Source organism: Paraphaeosphaeria sporulosa (genome assembly GCF_001642045.1).
Source record: "Paraphaeosphaeria sporulosa strain AP3s5-JAC2a unplaced genomic scaffold CC84scaffold_3, whole genome shotgun sequence".
In the NCBI taxonomy this organism is placed as follows: domain Eukaryota; kingdom Fungi; phylum Ascomycota; class Dothideomycetes; order Pleosporales; family Didymosphaeriaceae; genus Paraphaeosphaeria; species Paraphaeosphaeria sporulosa.
Window position 1 is genome coordinate 1875598 of NW_017253362.1, and position 17350 is coordinate 1892947.

Consider the following 17350-nt stretch of genomic DNA (forward strand, 5'->3'; position numbering starts at 1 on the left):
GAGCATACCGCCTATGCTACGGGCAGATGGGATGCGGGGGCAGCACGATTTGCTCGAGCGGATGCCATTGGAATCCGGATAATCCGGATTACAATGGGCTGGCGCAGTGCTAGGGGACGATAGATTATGGTTGGTTTTTGGCAGGATATACACATGGTCCCATTGTCGCATGGACAATGAAGGCTATCAGGGCATGCGCCGCGAATCCAAGAAACCTTCCTCGGCATCAATTTAGCGACTCCTAGTCCATCGTCCTCGTCCTTGAACAGCCTACACCCCCTCACCCTTCATTATCTTCTCCGCCTCTTCTGCGATGGCATGTGTAGTCCTCAACATAAGTTGCGGCCCCACGCTGATCCTCGCAACACCACACCCCCCAATTCCCCTCAATTCATCGATCGTTAGTCCACCAGGCTTCACCCGCACAAGAATCACATTCAACCTGCCACCCAACTCCCTCGCCATTCTCTCCACCTCCTCCCGCGTCGTCCCACCCCTCTCCCTCCCGCCCCAAATAAACGCCGTCGTGGCACCCGCATCCAAATAAGCCCTCCCACGCGCGATGGCCTCGTCGAGGGGCCGCCCGTGCAGCAGCGCATCTGTTCGCGCGTTGACGACGAAGTCTGGCACGCCTGCTTCGCCCGCAACCCTCAGCACCGTCTTGATCCGCGAGACGGCTTCGTCGACGTCATACAAGCCGCCCTTCTCCCTCGCGAAATCCTCAAGATTAATGCCCACCGCGCCCAATGCTACTAGCTTTCTCACGCCCTCTTCCAGCGCATCGCCATACCCATCTTGAAAGTCGACGGTAAGCGGTTTGTCGAATTCCCTTGCAACGACAGCGACGGCCGCGGCGGCGCGTAAGTTGGCGTCGAGAGTGAGAGCATCGTCATCCAGGCCGGCGGCACAAGCGATGGCGTAGGACGCGGTTGCCAGGGCGGCGGTCTGGGGGAGAGAGGCGATGGCGCGGGCGGAGATGGCGTCCCAGATGTTTGTAAGGATGAGGGGTTGTCCGGAGGTGTGAAGGGCTTTGAGGGCTGTGGCTTGGTGCGGTTGGGGTGTCATCTTGTCGTATGAAGATGATATTTGGGTTTGGCAAGCGGGTGGGTGTCAGGGAGTTGCTGTATGGTGTGCCTTGAGTGGAGTGCGCGGTGCTTGGTCTGCTCTCGTAAACTCATCTCCAGCGCGCTTTTATACGACGTTCCTCCCGACGCGGATCGAGTATTGACTCATCCCCATACCCTGATCGTTACATAACTCATCATCAAGTTTGATGGTTGCGAAGACGTAAATGCGTGCCGAACCGAGACGGCGACTCGGAGTGCTGTCAAACTGACCAGTCAGCGTCGCGCGAAGTAACCGAGTGCAGGACCACGTAAGTTAACCGACGCTAACAGCGTCCCCTCGTGACAGCGCGTTGCAAACGCTGCAGACGCGCCACGATGTAGTAGGGTAAGGCATCGGCAGTCACTGGATATGAGCGGGTTTGTAACGTGGTTGCGGTATTTGCTCCGTAGCAAAGAAGCTCTGTGACAGGTTACTAAACAAAGTGACCCTTTTGTAGATAATTTCCCTTGATGGATTTTCTAGATTAGCACCTCATGCTTCTGGAGGACCCACTGCTGTTACGTGAGATTGCAAACACGGTGGAGGCGTTTAGTGAACATGAGAAGGTGCGCACTTGTAGACTTGCGCGTGGACCTGCCTGTCGGGAACTAGGCTCACCTGCAGGTGCGATCGATGTCACCCGGACACCTGGAAATCAGGACAAAGCGATGAAGAGTGAGCGCAATCTGAATTTGGATGTGATGATGCGCTAGTGTACAACTGAGGAAAGAGTTGCATGTGAACTCTTGAAAATGCCTTGGATCGCACAGATAAGAAAAGCCTAGAGAAGCAGGCCCCAGAGCTGGACTCTCCGCAGCCATCCAAACTTTTCCCTCCGCTTGTGTTAAACCCAAAACACAGGATATACATCCGCAAGTTATCATGAATAGGTCACAATGACTTTCCCACGGCCCATGCAGTCTACCCTCCACAGAGGTGCCTCTCGCTCAAGGGTCCAAGGACAGGTTGCGGATCTTCCGCTTGTACTCGCTGAACTTGTTCTTCTCCGCCTGAACTTGGCCCTCCAGAATTCGGATTCTGTCCTGCATCCCCTTCTTGTCAGCCTCCATGGCCTGCAAGCTTGCTTCCATGACCGCCAGCTTCTGTGCGGATGGCCTGCTCCGTTCAACCCATGCAACGCGTTGCATCAACTGTTCTTTCTCAGCCTGGACGGTAGAAAGCTTTGACCGCGTCTGCACATGCGCACGCTGAACCAATTGCAGTTTCTGCCTCTCCTGGTCAAGGTCGGTCGTGAGCTTTAGGGTCATGTCTGTGGAATCCTTCTCCGTTCTAGCAAGCTCTTTTCGCAACTCCTCTATCTCACTCTTCTGATTTAAAGATCGCTCTTGGAGTTCTTGGACCTGGGTACATGCTCGCTTAGCATCGTCCTTCGCTTGGCTGACAAGGCCTTTGAGGTCTGCGTTGGCGACTCTGTGTTCCTGAAGCTGGGTGGTTTCGGCTTCGAGCTCCTTGAACCTGGCGACGAAAGCGGCGAGGTCATCAATGTTCTAACGAGTTGTGTTAGCGACTTTTCGTGTACACAAATATTCCGGTTGTCCTTGGACTCACCAGAGCCTTCTTCTCCGCAAGGACCGGCTGAATGACCTTCTCTCGGTTCTGCAGCTCAATCTCAGGCGTTCCTTTGGGACTTGCCAAGTCCATGAGACGATCGGTGCTATTACGAGGAAGTTGAGTCGTCGGTGAAACATTCGAACCGTCCCAGACCATGGGTGAGCTGATACGAGGTGAGTCGCCGTTGACGGGTGGGACCGATGATCGATCTCCCTTGTCACCAACATGATACGTGGATGCGATGATCTGGGCGTCTGATGTGTCTTTCCTAGTCTGGAACACATCATCGTCCGCACCTTGCTTGCGATGGCTATCCTGTTGCTGAGTCTCGAGAAGAGGCAGAACTGAAGCGCGGTCTTGCTGATCCAATGAACGACTTAATCGGGTGGAAGGAATAGCCTGACCTACGCGCGGACCGTCGATAGGCGCAGGCGCGCTGGCTTCTCGCGAGTCTATCTCATCGGCGGTATGCACGTAGATGTTGCCGCATAATTTAGCGAAATGATGTATGAAGCTGCTCGTGCGGGTGGCGATTTCGGGGATACGATCGGCTGCAAGGAAGTAGTATGCTACCATCATGCACATTCTGTCACCTGCACGATCAGTCTGGCCATAAGCGTCATAAATCGAATCAAATGGCCTCTCCCATTCTACGCTGTCAAGATCTTTCACCTTCAGATGATTATGTCCAAGCTTTAGAAGCACTTGGTGAACCTGATTCTTCCTGGAGATATATGCATACGCGGGGGTGAATTCGCCCCTACAGCTGTGTCTACTGAAACCAAGCAACAGGCGGGACTCGTTGACGTCGGCTTTCTGTGAGAAGAGTGCAAGCGTGTTAGGGTCTACGTGTTCGAATCGAAGGAGTAGATGATGCGGGAGGGACTCGTAAGCAGGTCTTGAATATTTCAGTGCAAACTCGTGGAGCTCGGCGAACGTCGTATAATGCAGCTGTTCGGCTAGTGAGGAGAAGCTGCGATTGTGGGAGCGACAAGTCTCTTCAGGAACGGAGTGAACCCAGTCCCACATAGCAATCTGTGGCATGTTTGTGTGTTCAGTTAGGCTTGATGTCATTGCAGAACCTGGTGATTAAGGTTTTCGGGATGTCCTCTGAACAGGTGAAAAGAAATGGACAGAAGATGGCGGAAGCAGTCGAATCCAAGAGCTTTGTCTCCAGATGTCACTTAGGCAGCAGAGCTAAGTGAAGAGAGAAAACAAAGAGAAAGAGAGACGATAAGTGATAGTCTTGCGTAGGCTGCCTCGCAAAAGTGGGAGAAGTGGGAGAAGTGGTCGCAATGGCTCTGAATACTTGTGAAGCCAAAGTATGTCAACGGAGATACTCCTTCTTTTCCACTCATCTACGTTTTCGATGTTGCGGGATGCAAACTGCGGTAATGCTCAGGAGGAGATGTGCTATCTATCTCGTGATTTTCGTACTTGTGTCAATGTATAAGAAATATTCTAAGATTCTTTACTGCAAACGTTTCGCGAGGCAAGGAAGCATCGGACGTAGACAGTGGGGAATCATATCCAAGAGGTACTATTAGAATAATGGCGTCCATCTTGATGAAGAACCACCAGATACGTTTATGTGGTCTCTCATCTGCATAGAGCAAATAGTCTCAAATTGCGAGTAGACGGAGACAAGATGGAAGACCGCTAATGATGTTGGAAGGAGCTGTTGGAAGGAGCTAAGGAGACCATTGTGGCGTTACCGTAGTCCAAGTGTGGACGAGTTACTTGGCACCAAATTGTGCCTTCCCAAGTGTTTGCAACCTCACTTCTTCGTGCCCTGCTCTCACCTGGCACGTGGCGACGAAGGCACCACGCCAAACTGTTTTTGCGATAAGTTGTTAGCCGATTACCCAATCTAACCCTCTTAAAGGCGCTGATCGTGAGTGTTGATGGTCGCACCACCTCACCCGTGCCACGCCTCCAACGCACTTGGCGCCAGTGCCAAACCCGCAACGATTGACCGATCCAAGCCGCAGATACTATACCGTACCTTTAAAGTGCTGTATGTCGTCTTAGATAACCGCGGCACTATTCCATACACCCTTACAGCTCCAGCTGATCTCGTGTCCAAAGACAAGGCAGCCACATCAAATCAAGGCCCCAGGTGCAAAGACTCCAATGTTTCAGGCGAAGCACAGGCTCCAGAAGTGGATCACCTAATTCTAACTCCTCCGACGGCTTTCCAAAATGCCTCGACAACGGCTTGACATCACAGAATGAACATAGCCACAACCGGACTGAAGAGGTACTTTGGGGTACATTAAACTACCTTGACGTTTCATCTTGGCTCAAATATATACCATGCGCCGGTTCCTTGTGGTTTGTGGCGGTCCCACAAAAATTGCGGCTCTCCGATTGACCCAGGTCACGTCGCTGTCGCACACACATTATTCGCTCACGTAGATGGAAAGCCCACAAAACCCCGGGTTTGCTCTTTTAGCGCCCGTCCGCGGCCTCAACTCTGGTGCGATGATGATCTTTCACCATGCTAGGTCGGAACTTATATTACCTGCGTGACGACTGATTAGCCTGAAATGGCCGCTCCTCCAATCATCGAGTGGCAGCTACCCGGTGATACTTCGAGGTGCCCACTGGATTGCCTTACAGTCCGCGGTGTGTAGTTGAACAACCCTTTTCCGCCTCGTTTTGAGGAGCTGGAGCACACGGCGAAGGTTGCACGCCACCGTGAGTCGTTAGCGAGGCGCCTTCGTGCAAAATAGGAGGCGAAAATCTGGGGTATGTATACCCCTGTCAGGTATGCGAAAGTACCACACCTTGCTCACCCCCACCAAAAACATCCGTGCATGCAGATTCAGGTTCCTGTTGTGCGGATGAGAGCCTCTTAGGAGCTCTGCTAAGAGCTAACCTCAAGAGTGGACCACTATATTCAGGAAGAACGTCCCGCGTGCTCCGCTATGGGAAGCTTCTTACAACGCCAAGGTCAGAGACTCGCCCACAAGCCGCAACATCACTGTCGCTTTCAATTTGGATGTGGCGGCGATCACTCGGCGAAGAGACCTGACCAGCCCCATTGGCGATTGAGGAGAGCCGGTGAACAGAAGGCCGGAGTAATGATACAGCGAGGTCACGAACCGAAAGCTACATTTCTAGCACAATGACTATGTGGAGAGCAACTCTCGAAGCTCGACATGGCTCAGAGGTGGCGCATTCCAATCAGTCATGGTTCGTATTACGCGCTTCATCCTCTCCGATCTCCTGGGTCGCGGATCTCGATGTACTATGAAGCAGTTTCCCATCTTCCTACCCTGCTTAAAATTGATCTTCTGGAACCTTCTTTCATATGAAAGCCTAGGGGTGTAGCAGTATCAATCTAATCGATCCGGGTTTTGAAACGTCGAGTCGGCCAGGGTCCACGCTGACCTGAAGTTCTTACCCTACCAAAGCCCACTCACAGGGAATCTCCATACGCCAGCATCTATACTCAGGATGAACAATACCACTTGTGGCTTTCCCTAATACTCACTCGAGAACGGGAGGCATCGCAGGAAATGTTTAGAGTAAGTCGCAAATGTTTCACTGCTTCACCACAATATGCCACTATCTCGTCGTTGAAGACTGCATGTGTCAGGTGTTTATCACAAATTGAGACAAGATCGTCTCGCTCGCGTATGCATTTAACCAAAGTGACTAGGCGCCAATTCTTTGGCCAGTGGTCACCAGGCTCCGACACCTTTCTAGAAACAGGGATGTGCGTTAGTTACCGCAAGTACCCCAGAGTCTCCCCGGGGGGTAGATCTCATCTTCTTTTCATTTGCATATTACTACATGCGCACCTAGCAGGACCGAAGAGCCGTATGTCTTCTGAGATTGGCGGCAATTCGTCGGTAGCGTCGGGAGACGTTCATTTGATTGTGGACCCTGTGCTGATGCTCGTGTGGTCGACCTCAGTGGCGACGAAAAAACGTGTATATAAGGTAGTAGGTCCAGGACTCATGGATTTCACCATCGACAGTCACTCTCTACAACAGTCAAGATGCAGTACAAGACTTTCGCCCTCGCGTCTCTCTCCGTTTTCGGGGCCGCCACCGCCCAGCAGGTCGGCACTTCTCAGGCAAGACTTCCTTGAAATTCAGATACGGCATTTTCCTCGTGCTAACTAGCGAAAAGTCCGAGAAGCACCCCACAATGAGCTGGCAGACTTGTACTGGCACTGGAGGCAACAGCTGCACGACGAAGCAGGGTTCCGTTACTCTCGACTCCAACTGGCGATGGGCCCACGTCACCAGCGGATACACCAACTGCTACACCGACAACGCCTGGAACGCGACGACCTGCGCGACTGGCGCTGACTGCGCGAAGAACTGTGCCATCGATGGTGCCGACTACTCTGGAACCTACGGTATCAGCACCAGCGGCAACGCCCTGACCTTGAAGTTCGTCACCAAGGGCCAGTACTCCACCAACATCGGCTCCCGTACCTACCTCATGGAGTCCGACAGCAAGTACCAGATGTTCAACCTGATCGGCAAGGAGTTTACCTTCGACGTTGATGTTTCCAAGCTTCCTTGCGGCCTGAACGGTGCTCTGTACACAGTCGAGATGGCTGCTGATGGTGGCATGGGCAAGGGCAACAACAAGGCTGGCGCCAAGTACGGAACTGGTATGTCCAACGCATGCAAACTCCTATTTCCATCTAACATCCCACAGGATACTGTGATTCCCAGTGCCCCCACGACATCAAGTGGATCAACGGAGCCGCCAACTCCGAGGGCTGGGAGCCCAGCCCGAACGACAAGAACGCTGGTAGCGGAAAGCTAGGCGCTTGCTGCGCCGAGATGGATCTTTGGGAGGCCAACTCCATCTCCACCGCCTACACCCCCCACCCTTGCAAGCAGCTTGGCTTCGTCGCCTGCACTGGTACTGACTGTGGTGACGGCGACAACCGCTACGGCGGTGTCTGCGACAAGGACGGATGTGACTTCAACGTGAGAACGCCACCATTCTTGACGAAATATTTCAAACTGACTTCTCCTAGTCCTACCGCATGGGCGTCAAAGACTTCTACGGCCCGGGCATGACCCTCGACACCAACAAGAAGATGACCGTCGTCACGCAGTTCATCGGCAGCGGCTCCTCCCTCACCGAAATCAAGCGCTTCTACGTGCAGGGCGGCAAGGTCTTCAAGAACTCCGACTCCACCATCGAGGGTGTCACCGGCAACTCCATCACCGACAGCTGGTGCAACGCCCAGAAGAAGGCCTTTGGCGACAAGACGTCGTTCCAGGACCGCGGCGGCCTCAAGCAGATGGGCGCCTCCCTTGCCAAGGGCCACGTCCTCGTCATGTCGTTGTGGGATGACCACGCGGTCAACATGCTCTGGCTCGACTCCACCTACCCCACCGACAAAGACCCCAGCACCCCCGGTGTGGGCCGTGGTACTTGCGGAACGGACTCGGGCAAGCCTGAGGATGTGGAGACCAACTCGCCGGATGCGACGGTCATCTACTCCAACATCAAGGTCGGTCCCATTGGCTCGACCTTCGCGCAACCCGCATAGAGCGCGGTAGTGTGGGGGAGATAGTTGCGGGGAGTGTGGATGCGAGATTCCCTTCGCTTCTTTCGCTTGTGTATAGTTATCGACAGGAGGGAGATGCATGCAGATTAGAATGCCAGCCAACACTGTACATAGAAGATCAATCGATGCACGTTCTGTATTACACCACGTTACAATGTTCCCCCGGCTCTCTGCTGTTGCGCGCCTCCATCTTGTCTCACATCTGTGTCCAGGGGAGGTCGCGTACTTTTGAGTCGGCCTGCATCAACCACCCGATCAACGTAAAGGAAGCACAGCACCACGTCCGAATGAGCAACATTGCACTTGGTAAACATATGGTTGTATTTTCATTACATCCCTAACGCCGTCAATGCATTGGTATCATAGGCTAATCCATCCTTTCCCGTCACTCAACCCAACGCATCTCTCAGACCTGGATCGTCACGCTCTCCCTCGGCTGAAAGTCCTTGGGCGTAAAGTTCTTCATCTCCGCCTCCTCCGTCGGACTCCCCGGGCGTAGTGCCTCCTTCTCCCGCACCGCCCTCGTCTTATCCAGCACCCACCCGGTGTAGCTCCGGGGCAGATATCGCCCGGGATGCCACACTGCCATAACGAGCAGCACCAGCGCCACAGGCACCGCATCGAAGCACCAAAAGCACCACTCGTGCTGCTGTAGGTACTGCAATCCCGTCGTCTTGTCCTGCGGGATCTCGAGCGTGCGGTAGATGGCGCGCAGCGTGATTAGCCCCGCGGCCATGTTGATGAAGTAGGAGAGCCGGCGGAACATGTGGAAGTCGCCGAGGTCCTCGTGGCGCCAGTGCAAGCTGATGACGAAGTAGCGCATGGCGATGATGGCGAAGGCCATGTAGCAGCTGAGCTGCAGGATGAGGCCGAGCACGAGGATGACGCGGCCAGCCACCACACGTTTCTCGGCGGATTCGATGCTGCGCGATGGAGATGCGTCGTGGTCGTAGGCGCGGCTGATGGTGCTCGCGCCCGCGAGCTGGATGACGAAGCTGAAGAGGTCGAAGATGACGAATGTGGGCGTGATGTAGCGGGGGAAACACCAGAGAGTCTTGAAGCGCAGGGCGTGCGTGGGGCAGGAGAACCATACGATGCGGCTGAATGCCATATAGCAGGCTGCTGCCAGGAAGCTTGGGGCGAGGAGGATCATGAGGAAGGCGATGAGGAAAGGGCCATTGCGTTCGGTGTCGGTTGCTGATACCAGGCGGCAGATGTAGCCGATTACCTCCATAAGTATACCGATGAGGGCGGTCCAGAAGAACCACGATCGGTAGCGGACATATTGGTAGACAAGAACTGCTGAGAGCGATAGGATGACGACAGCGCCAACTATCGCGCAAGGTACGTTAGGGTCGTAGATGAAGGGGTTGAAGGCTGTCAGGTACTTAGTACATGCGTCTAGATTAAGGCATAAACAGGGCTAGACTGACCATATTGCTCGGGATGTCCTCTTTTCGGTAACTCGACATAGCGCGTCACAAGCAGCTCCAGCATCGCGGTCATACTGATGGTGGCGTCGTCGTCGCTAGTGGCACTTCAAGGCCAGCTCGTCCCTCAACGCGATGAATCCATCATCCAGCAGCACAGAGAAGAAAGAAGGAGGCCAAACACTGCCCAAGAGGAGCGGGCAAGGCAGTTTTACTTACGTGCCTCCAAAGCTAAGAAGACAAGATGCTTGGCGCTTGCCGGATCCCGCCATTCGCACCCCCCAAGGGCCAAGTCGCGTCCCTAAAGCGCACACTCAGCGCGGTCTCTTGTCCAACAAAGCCCTGTCCCAGCCCATATGCCCACCCAGACCTCGCTCACACGTGGGCGGGTCCAACTCTTACGCATAAGCCGTAGTACACTTCACATCGACCTGCACCCCAACGCACATCCATGCTGCGCCGCGACACAAAAACCACTACGCGGCGCTCCGGAAGAGCGCACAGCGGAGCCTAAACCTGCCTGGGCGCAAAGGCTGGGCGGACCTCAGCCAGCGGATCGAAAGACCACTCGTAGATCGCTGGAGTGCGGGCCCCGCGCAGTCAGATTGCGGGCTTGGTGTGTAGCTGGGCTCGAGGCTGGGCGTGCTTGGCGATGTCCTCCAAGGTCTTTGTGTAAGGTCGTGTTGTGCCGGCATTGACCGCTGCGGATATGTATTAGGCAAACCTGTCACACCTGAGAACATTGCCTAGAGTTGTGTGGAGGTCGTTGATATGCTATCGAAACACGAATGCAGAGAATATGGAACATCATCCTTGGTGGCAGCGCCGCGGTTGCGCGCCGTCTGTCAGGCGAGGAAGCTAGCCGGTCGTCCTTATTGTGACATCCCAGACGTCAAACAATCTGTTCTCTGTAATGTCGTGATGTTTGGACCCCATGAGGACGCGTGTAGAGGATGATTGGGCGCCAAAAGGTAGGTGCGGTCGGGTCGTATATCGCCGAACGCGTCATCTCGTTTCGTGAAGTCCTCTGTTATGTTAGGATGCATTAGTGTGCGAGGAGAGGATGAAGGGTTCCCGTGGAGACGATGAGCTTGAGATTCAACGATAGAGGCCAAATGCAGTAAGCGCGTCCCCGAGTTCGTCATCGGAGGGCACGCCCCACTCAAAGGTATCAATAATGGGACTGATGCTGATCTTTTGACTTGTTTATCATCCAGACATTAAGCGTGAATGCATCGCTGAGCAACACGCGTGGTATATACAGCCACAATCGCATTTACTTTGCGATCTACAACGGCATCCGCCAACCCATCTAATGGCCGTGCCCATCATCATCCCCGCCTCTCTCCTCCGGGTCCAACTTGATCATGGTATCTATACGCATGATAGCAACACATGCCTCGACGGCACTCTTCAATTGCTTGACCTTGGACATACTGGGCTCCAGCACACCTGCCTTTAGAGAGTCGTGGACTTTACCATTCACCAAATCTAGACCGTAGTTCTTGTAGTTCTTGGACTTGGCCAATTGCTTCGCGTTCTCGGGCGTGGTCGGGTCGGACGACGTGCGTTGCGAGAGGGCATGACGGGAGCGGAGATTAGCGACTAGCTCTGTGGAGTCTTTTGCCGCATTAATGGCGAGGGTCTTGGGAATTGCAAGGAGGGCAGTAGCGAAGGCGGCAATAGCGAGCTGCTCACGGGATCCCTTCAATATGTTAGCTGATTCCGCGCAAACAGGCCTCTACACCGAATGTACTTACCACGGACGTAGCCCACTCCTCCAAGTAGATGTGCAGAGCAGTCTCCACTGCACCTCCACCAGGGACCACGCGGCCGCTCTCCAGTGTTCGCTTCACCGCCGAGAGCGCATCGTGCACGGATCGCTCCATCTCGTCGAGAGCATAGTCGTTCGCGCCTCGCAAGATTATGGATGCCGACGAGAAGGCCTTGGTGCCCTTGACCAAGATGCACTCGTCGTCTGAGATACGCTCCTGCACGACCTCCTCTGCGTAGCCCAAGTTTGATGCCTCAAACTTCTCGTCACCGTTCAGATCTGAAAGGGTGCTAACCAGGGTGGCACCGGTCGCCTTCGCTATCCGGCGCAAATCCTCCTTCTTGCATCTTCGCACGGCCATGCAGCCCTTCTCCACGAAATGTTTCAAGCACATGTCATCGATACCCTTGGTCGTGAGCACCACGTTCGCGCCTGACTTCAAGATCATCTCTATCCGGTCGTTGACGATTCCTGCTTCGCGTTCCCGGATCTTCTCGAGCTGCTCTGGATCGTCGATGGTGATGTGCACACCCAGCTTCATTCGCTCCTTCTGCAAGTTGATGTCCAAGACCGCAATTTTGGCGTCCGTGACGCGGGTCTTCATGGCTTGTGACGCTACGGTACAGTTGAGAGCGTAGCCCTTGACCAACTGCGACTCAGTAACTCCCTTTCCATGTGCCTTCAGGATGTTGACGGCCTTGACCGGGTATTTGACCTCGTTCTTGTTGTTTGTGGTCTTGACCGACTGCATGGCGTCTACGACCATGTTGGAGAAGAATTCCGAGTCAGAGCCGATGATCTTGCTCGACATGGACGTCTTCGCAATGCTGACCAGCGGCTCGCGACCGAGCTGGGAGACGCTTGTGCTGATGTTCTCGTTCATGTACTTGACAGCTTCCCTGAGGGCTAATCGGTATCCGGTTATGATGGTGGTAGGGTGTATCTTGTTCCTCATGAGATCGTTTGCGCGGCGCAGGAGCTCGGCCGCTATTATGACGACTGATGTCGTACCGTCGCCAACCTCCTTGTCCTGCTGTTGCGCCAACTCGACGAGAATCTTGCCGGCGGGGTGCTCGATATCCAGCAAGCTGAGGATGGTAGCGCCGTCGTTGGTCACCGTTACGTCTCCGATGTCGTCAACCATCATCTTGTCGAGACCTGAGGGTCCGAACGAGGACTTGACGACATTGGCAATCGCCTGTGTCGCAAGTGCATTTTGGTCGCGGATGTCCTGTCCGCTGATCTTGGTTCCACCAAGGACTGTCACGAGTTAGCCACTTTTGCATTTCCGAGCTTCCATGGCTTACACAGAGTTCCGGCGTTGCGCTGCTGCTCGAAGATCCCGGCCATGGCTGTGTGTTTGAGCTGTTTGTTGTTGGCCGTCTGCTGCCTCTCGAACACAAAACTCTCGACGCGGGCGCGGTCGGCGGCAGAACTATTGGCCGTAGCGCGACGACTGACTCATGCAGCAGGAGCAGCCGCCCCTCTACAATTTGATTCTGGGCGCGATACGAGCGCAACACACTGCAGCCGAAGGAAACGCGCTGTGACTCTTCCAGGAACAAGGTATGCGCGCCCTTTCTCTTCGCTCTCATGTTCGTGACTCAGCCCTGACTCAATCGCAGGTGCGGACTATATCTTCCTTCCAATTTCGCGTTCCCCGCTACCCCACCACGAGCCCAAACGCGACTATATTCCCAAAACGCACCTTCCAAACGGGAGGCTACAGCTACGCACATACAGCCACTGGTGGAAGGAGCGTTCCCTGGACAGGATCCATAATTGACTTTGGACAACCACAGATCCTGCGACGCGAACCGCAATCTACTCACCATGGCTGAAGCATCTGCCGCCGCCGGGAAGATGAAGGACCTTTCCATCTCCGAGGTCAAGAAGAACAAGAAGGATGGTGCCCCCAAGGCTGCGAAGAAGCCCCAGCAGCAGAAGAAGAAGGTCCGTTAGACCGATCATGTGTCAGCAATGGGACGGTGTTATTCACGCTTGGACAGATTGAGGGTGCTGCACTGATTGGCATCGACGTCGCAAAGGAGGACAACCTTGCAGACTGGTATACCCAAGTCATCACCAAGGGTCAGATGATTTCGTACTACGACGTGAGTTGTATATCGAACGGGCTCTCAACAGCCGCTGATAAGCGCTTAGGTCGCTGGTTGCTACATCTTGGAGCCTGGAAGTTATGCTATCTGGGAGAACATCAAGGCCTGGTTTGATGCCAAGATCAAGGTCAGCAAATTATGCTCCGCGGTCAAAGAAATGCACTCACCTCCGTCAGACCCTCAAAGTCCGAAATGCCTACTTCCCCATCTTCATCAGCTCCGACAACCTCGAGCGTGAAAAGGAGCATCTCGAAGGTTTCGCTGCTGAGGTAGCATGGGTGACCAAGGGCGGCAAGTCTGACCTCGAGAAGCCCGTTGCCGTCCGCCCTACCAGTGAAACGGCCATGTACCCCCACTTTGCCCGCAAGATCCAGTCCCACCGAGATCTTCCTCTCAAGCTGAACCAGTGGAACAACGTTGTTCGATGGGAATTCAAGCACCCCATGCCCTTCATTCGATCAAGAGAGTTCCTCTGGCAGGAGGGCCATACCGCGCATTTGACCCAAGAACAAGCCACCGAGGAGGTTCTTCAGATTCTGGATTGGTACGCCGATGTGTACCAAGAGCTTCTCGCTGTTCCCGTAGTCAAGGGTACCAAGACAGTGAACGAGAAGTTCCCTGGCGCCGACTTCACCACCACTATTGAGGGTTTTATACCCGCTACCGGTAGAGGTATTCAGGCAGCCACATCCCACGCTCTTGGCCAGCACTTCTCCAAAATGTTCAACATTACCGTGGAGGATCCTACAGCCAAGGAGGCCGGCAAATCGGAGCACGTCCACGTGTGGCAGAACTCCTGGGGTCTGACCACCCGGTCCATCGGTGTCATGATCCTCACACACGGTGACAACCGCGGATTGGTGATCCCTCCTCGTGTCGCTGAGATCCAGGTCGTCATCATTCCCGCCGGTGTGACCGCTAAGACTACCCCCGAGGCAAAGGAGGACCTGTACAACAAGGTCGACAAGATCAAGAGCGACCTGGAGTCCGTCGGCGTGCGCGTGGAAACCGATCTTCGGGAAGGCTACTCCCCCGGGTTCAAGTTCAACGATTGGGAGATGAAGGGCATCCCACTGCGCATCGAGTTTGGTCCCAAAGACGCCGAAAAGGGGCAGGTCACGACCTCGCGCCGCGACATCGACGACAAGACGGCCGCGCGTGGTGAAACCAAGATCGACGACCTCAAAACCGCGATCCCCGAGCTCCTCGAGCAGATCCAGAAGGACATGCTCGCCAAAGCGACAAAGGCGTACGACGAGCACCGCGTCCAGCTCACCAACTGGGACGACTTTGTGCCTACGCTCAACGGGAAGAACGTTATTCTGGTGCCCCACTGCGAAGGTGACAAGTGCGAGGACGAGGTCAAGGCGAAGAGCGCGAGGACCGCGCTGGGTGACGGCGTGACCGAGGACAAGCAGGCTCCCGCCATGGGCGCGAAGAGCTTGTGCATTCCGTTCGATCAGCCTGAGGGCATCAAGGAGGGCGAGACGAAGTGCATTAACCCGGACTGCAAGAATTTCGCTAAGAAGTGGGTGCTATTCGGTCGCAGCTACTAGAGAAGCATTGCGTGAGCAGAATGTGCATTGTACGGTGTGGGTGGAGTTTGTAGGAATTGTTTCACGGCGTCCATGTGCAGGATGAAAGATGACGGTTGGCCAGCCCTGATAGGCACAACAGGAAACTGAGAAGACATGACAAACACTCGTACTTGGATCATGATTGCAGCGAAGCCTAGACGCCCAATTGCTTTCTGAACTTTGATGCGAAGTCTTTCCATATACTCCCGGCCCGTCTCACGTGGTGAAATTTCCACGGCTCGGCACGATTCCGCAGTGTTGGGTTCCCAGCCAGCCCCACAATCCGGGGTAGCGGTCCCTTGCGCGTCATCCTTCTCAACCCGGGACGACGTGTAAAGCCAGCGGCAATTGCACACAACTGCGCAAACACTGTTGCACGCGCAATTAGTTCTATCGCCAATGTGACAGACAGTTGTTCGTTCTCCCGTTTCCTGGCACAATGCCATCCTCCTCCCCCAGAGCCCACGCTCCCTCGACCTCCTCGCAAGATGCCTACGAACTGCACCCCGTCTCGCCGATGCCAGAACGAGACATGGACAGCAATTACGAGGATGAAGAGGAGGACAAAGATGCAGAATCTCGATCGACCTCTCCCGCCTCCTCCAAGTTCTACACCCCCACCGAATCCGCCCGCGTCCGCCGCAAACTCGACACCCACCTCGTCGCCTTCCTTGCGCTTCTGTACTCCCTCTCCTTCCTCGACCGCTCCAACATCGGCAATGCTCGCATCGCCGGCCTCGTGGACGACCTCCGTCTTACAGACTCCCAGTACGAGTGGCTGCTCTGGGCGTTTTACATCACGTATATCGCGTTCGAGTGGATGACACTGCTGTACCGCGTTGTCCCAGCACATATCTACATTTCGCTGTGCATAGCGGCATGGGGCGTGCTCGCATCCTTACAAGCGGCGGCGACGTCGTTCCCCGTGCTGGTTGTGCTGCGGGGACTTTTGGGCGTCTCGGAAGCGGCGTTTGGGCCGGGTGTCCCGTTCTACCTTTCTTTCTTCTTTCGGCGAGAGGAGCTTGCGCTGCGGACGGGGCTCTTCATCTCGGCAAGTCCATTGAGCGCAAGTTTTGCGGGACTGTTGGCGTGGGGGATTACCAAAGCAGGGGAGAGCGGGCCAGTCAGTCCGTGGCGGCTGCTTTTTCTGATTGAGGGGTTCCCGAGCGTGCTGGTTGCCGTGTGGGCGTGGGATTTTGTGCCCGACGGGCCCGGGACGGCAGGGTGGCTGAGTGGGAGGGAGAGGGAGGTTGCGGTGGCGAGGGTGAGGGATGCCGATGAGGACGACCACGATGGCGACGCTGAAATAGAAGGAAAACACGCATTAACCACACCGCAGCCGCATGGCCTCGATTCCCACGCCGTTTTCCTCACGCTGAAAGACCCAAAATGCTATCTCACCGCCGTACGCCCCCACCTCACTACCCCAGACCTGACCTCCCACTGACACGCACGCAGTTTATGTTCTTCGCCGCAAACGTCGCCTTCGCCTCTCTCCCCGTCTTTCTCCCCACCATCCTTCGCGACATGGGCCACACCGCTCTGACCGCACAAGCCCTCACCGCACCCCCCTACCTCTTCGCCTTTGTCGTCGTCCTGCTCACCGCGTACCTTTCCGACCGCCATCAATCCCGCGCCTTCTACATAATCCTGCACGCGCTGCTCGCTACGACGGGGTATGCAAGTACGTACCGCAACATAGCTTCCCCGCCCCGTCCTAAACACCTCCCTAGAGTCATGTGAATCACTAACATGATGGATGGATATAGCACTCGCCCTCCTTGGCCTTTTCAACATCTCCGCCCCCACCCTCCGCTACCTCGCCCTCTTCCCCGCAACATCCGGCTTCTTCGCCGCCATCACCATCATCATAACCTGGACGCTGAACAACCAAGCCTCGGCCAGCGCAAAAGGCACAGGCGTGGCGGTCATGAATGTCATCGGCCAAACCGGGCCCCTCCTGGGCACTTCCGTCTTCCCCACGCGCGACGCACCCTTCTACGTGTCTGGGATGAGCATCTGCGCTTGCTCCATGTTGTTGGTAGCGCTGCTGGCGGGCGCGCTGCGCTGGCATCTCGCCCGCCTCAATGCCGGGACGACGACACGGGGCGGGTACGCCAGCATTGGCGGGAAACAGCGGTCGAGGTTCGAATACATGTTGTAGGTAGCCTGGCACCAACTCATGTGCCGTCCATCCGTCTTCGCCACCGTGCCTCTTGGAC

The 17350-nt window shown here is 55.2% G+C and overlaps 7 protein-coding genes across 7 annotated transcripts; 3 read left to right on the forward strand and 4 right to left on the reverse strand.

Annotated features, from left to right (window-relative positions):
• Positions 1-115: 115 nt before the first annotated feature.
• CC84DRAFT_1141324 (Phosphoenolpyruvate/pyruvate domain-containing protein) lies at positions 116-1324 on the reverse strand. Its single transcript, XM_018176322.1, has one exon. The coding sequence runs from the start codon at positions 1063-1065 to the stop codon at positions 271-273; it is 795 nt and encodes a 264-aa protein (XP_018038890.1). The 5' UTR covers positions 1066-1324; the 3' UTR covers positions 116-270.
• Positions 1325-1977: 653 nt separating this feature from the next.
• Positions 1978-3264, reverse strand: CC84DRAFT_1239732 (uncharacterized protein; the record flags this gene model as incomplete). Its single annotated transcript, XM_018183987.1, has 2 exons — positions 1978-2615; positions 2677-3264. The coding sequence occupies 2 exons, from the start codon at positions 3262-3264 to the stop codon at positions 2055-2057; spliced, it is 1149 nt and encodes a 382-aa protein (XP_018038891.1). The 3' UTR covers positions 1978-2054.
• A 3424-nt stretch (positions 3265-6688) lies between these two features.
• Positions 6689-8212, forward strand: CC84DRAFT_1194690 (exoglucanase-like protein 1 precursor; the record flags this gene model as incomplete). The annotated part of the gene is made up of 4 exons (XM_018181361.1): positions 6689-6766; positions 6823-7315; positions 7363-7640; positions 7691-8212. The coding sequence occupies 4 exons, from the start codon at positions 6689-6691 to the stop codon at positions 8210-8212; spliced, it is 1371 nt and encodes a 456-aa protein (XP_018038892.1).
• A 391-nt stretch (positions 8213-8603) lies between these two features.
• CC84DRAFT_581002 (RTA1 like protein) lies at positions 8604-9876 on the reverse strand. Its single transcript, XM_018186760.1, has 2 exons — positions 9664-9876; positions 8604-9607 (listed from the first exon to the last, which is right to left on the reverse strand). The coding sequence occupies exons 1-2, from the start codon at positions 9734-9736 to the stop codon at positions 8637-8639; spliced, it is 1044 nt and encodes a 347-aa protein (XP_018038893.1). The 5' UTR covers positions 9737-9876; the 3' UTR covers positions 8604-8636.
• A 963-nt stretch (positions 9877-10839) lies between these two features.
• Positions 10840-12823, reverse strand: CC84DRAFT_1141331 (T-complex protein 1 subunit alpha). Its single transcript, XM_018176323.1, has 3 exons — positions 12742-12823; positions 11421-12694; positions 10840-11365 (listed from the first exon to the last, which is right to left on the reverse strand). Exons 1-3 carry the CDS (start codon positions 12782-12784, stop codon positions 10973-10975), a joined length of 1710 nt encoding a protein of 569 aa, XP_018038894.1. The 5' UTR covers positions 12785-12823; the 3' UTR covers positions 10840-10972.
• Positions 12824-12941: 118 nt separating this feature from the next.
• Positions 12942-15305, forward strand: CC84DRAFT_1162468 (prolyl-tRNA synthetase). Its single transcript, XM_018178001.1, has 5 exons — positions 12942-13000; positions 13060-13387; positions 13444-13548; positions 13598-13678; positions 13728-15305. Exons 2-5 carry the CDS (start codon positions 13268-13270, stop codon positions 15105-15107), a joined length of 1686 nt encoding a protein of 561 aa, XP_018038895.1. The 5' UTR covers positions 12942-13000; positions 13060-13267; the 3' UTR covers positions 15108-15305.
• A 262-nt stretch (positions 15306-15567) lies between these two features.
• On the forward strand, positions 15568-17292 carry CC84DRAFT_1087305 (MFS transporter-like protein; the record flags this gene model as incomplete). Its single annotated transcript, XM_018174196.1, has 3 exons — positions 15568-16533; positions 16587-16812; positions 16898-17292. The coding sequence occupies 3 exons, from the start codon at positions 15568-15570 to the stop codon at positions 17290-17292; spliced, it is 1587 nt and encodes a 528-aa protein (XP_018038896.1).
• Between the last annotated feature and the right edge of the window lie 58 nt (positions 17293-17350).

Bases quoted from the DNA above. Each gene is read 5' to 3' on its own strand.
- CC84DRAFT_581002 (XM_018186760.1), bottom strand. From the start codon at position 9,736: ATGACCGCGATGCTGGAGCTGCTTGTGACGCGCTATGTCGAGTTACCG. The intron at 9,608-9,663 runs GTCAGTCTAGCC...AGTACCTGACAG, and splicing joins AGGACATCCCGAGCAATATG to CCTTCAACCCCTTCATCTAC.
- CC84DRAFT_1162468 (XM_018178001.1), top strand. From the start codon at position 13,268: ATGGCTGAAGCATCTGCCGCCGCCGGGAAGATGAAGGACCTTTCCATC. The intron at 13,388-13,443 runs GTCCGTTAGACC...ACGCTTGGACAG, and splicing joins CCCAGCAGCAGAAGAAGAAG to ATTGAGGGTGCTGCACTGAT. The intron at 13,549-13,597 runs GTGAGTTGTATA...ATAAGCGCTTAG, and splicing joins AGATGATTTCGTACTACGAC to GTCGCTGGTTGCTACATCTT.
- CC84DRAFT_1141324 (XM_018176322.1), bottom strand. From the start codon at position 1,065: ATGACACCCCAACCGCACCAAGCCACAGCCCTCAAAGCCCTTCACACC.
- CC84DRAFT_1141331 (XM_018176323.1), bottom strand. From the start codon at position 12,784: ATGGCCGGGATCTTCGAGCAGCAGCGCAACGCCGGAACTCTGT. The intron at 12,695-12,741 runs GTAAGCCATGGA...AACTCGTGACAG, and splicing joins GCGCAACGCCGGAACTCTGT to TCCTTGGTGGAACCAAGATC. The intron at 11,366-11,420 runs GTAAGTACATTC...AACATATTGAAG, and splicing joins AGGAGTGGGCTACGTCCGTG to GGATCCCGTGAGCAGCTCGC.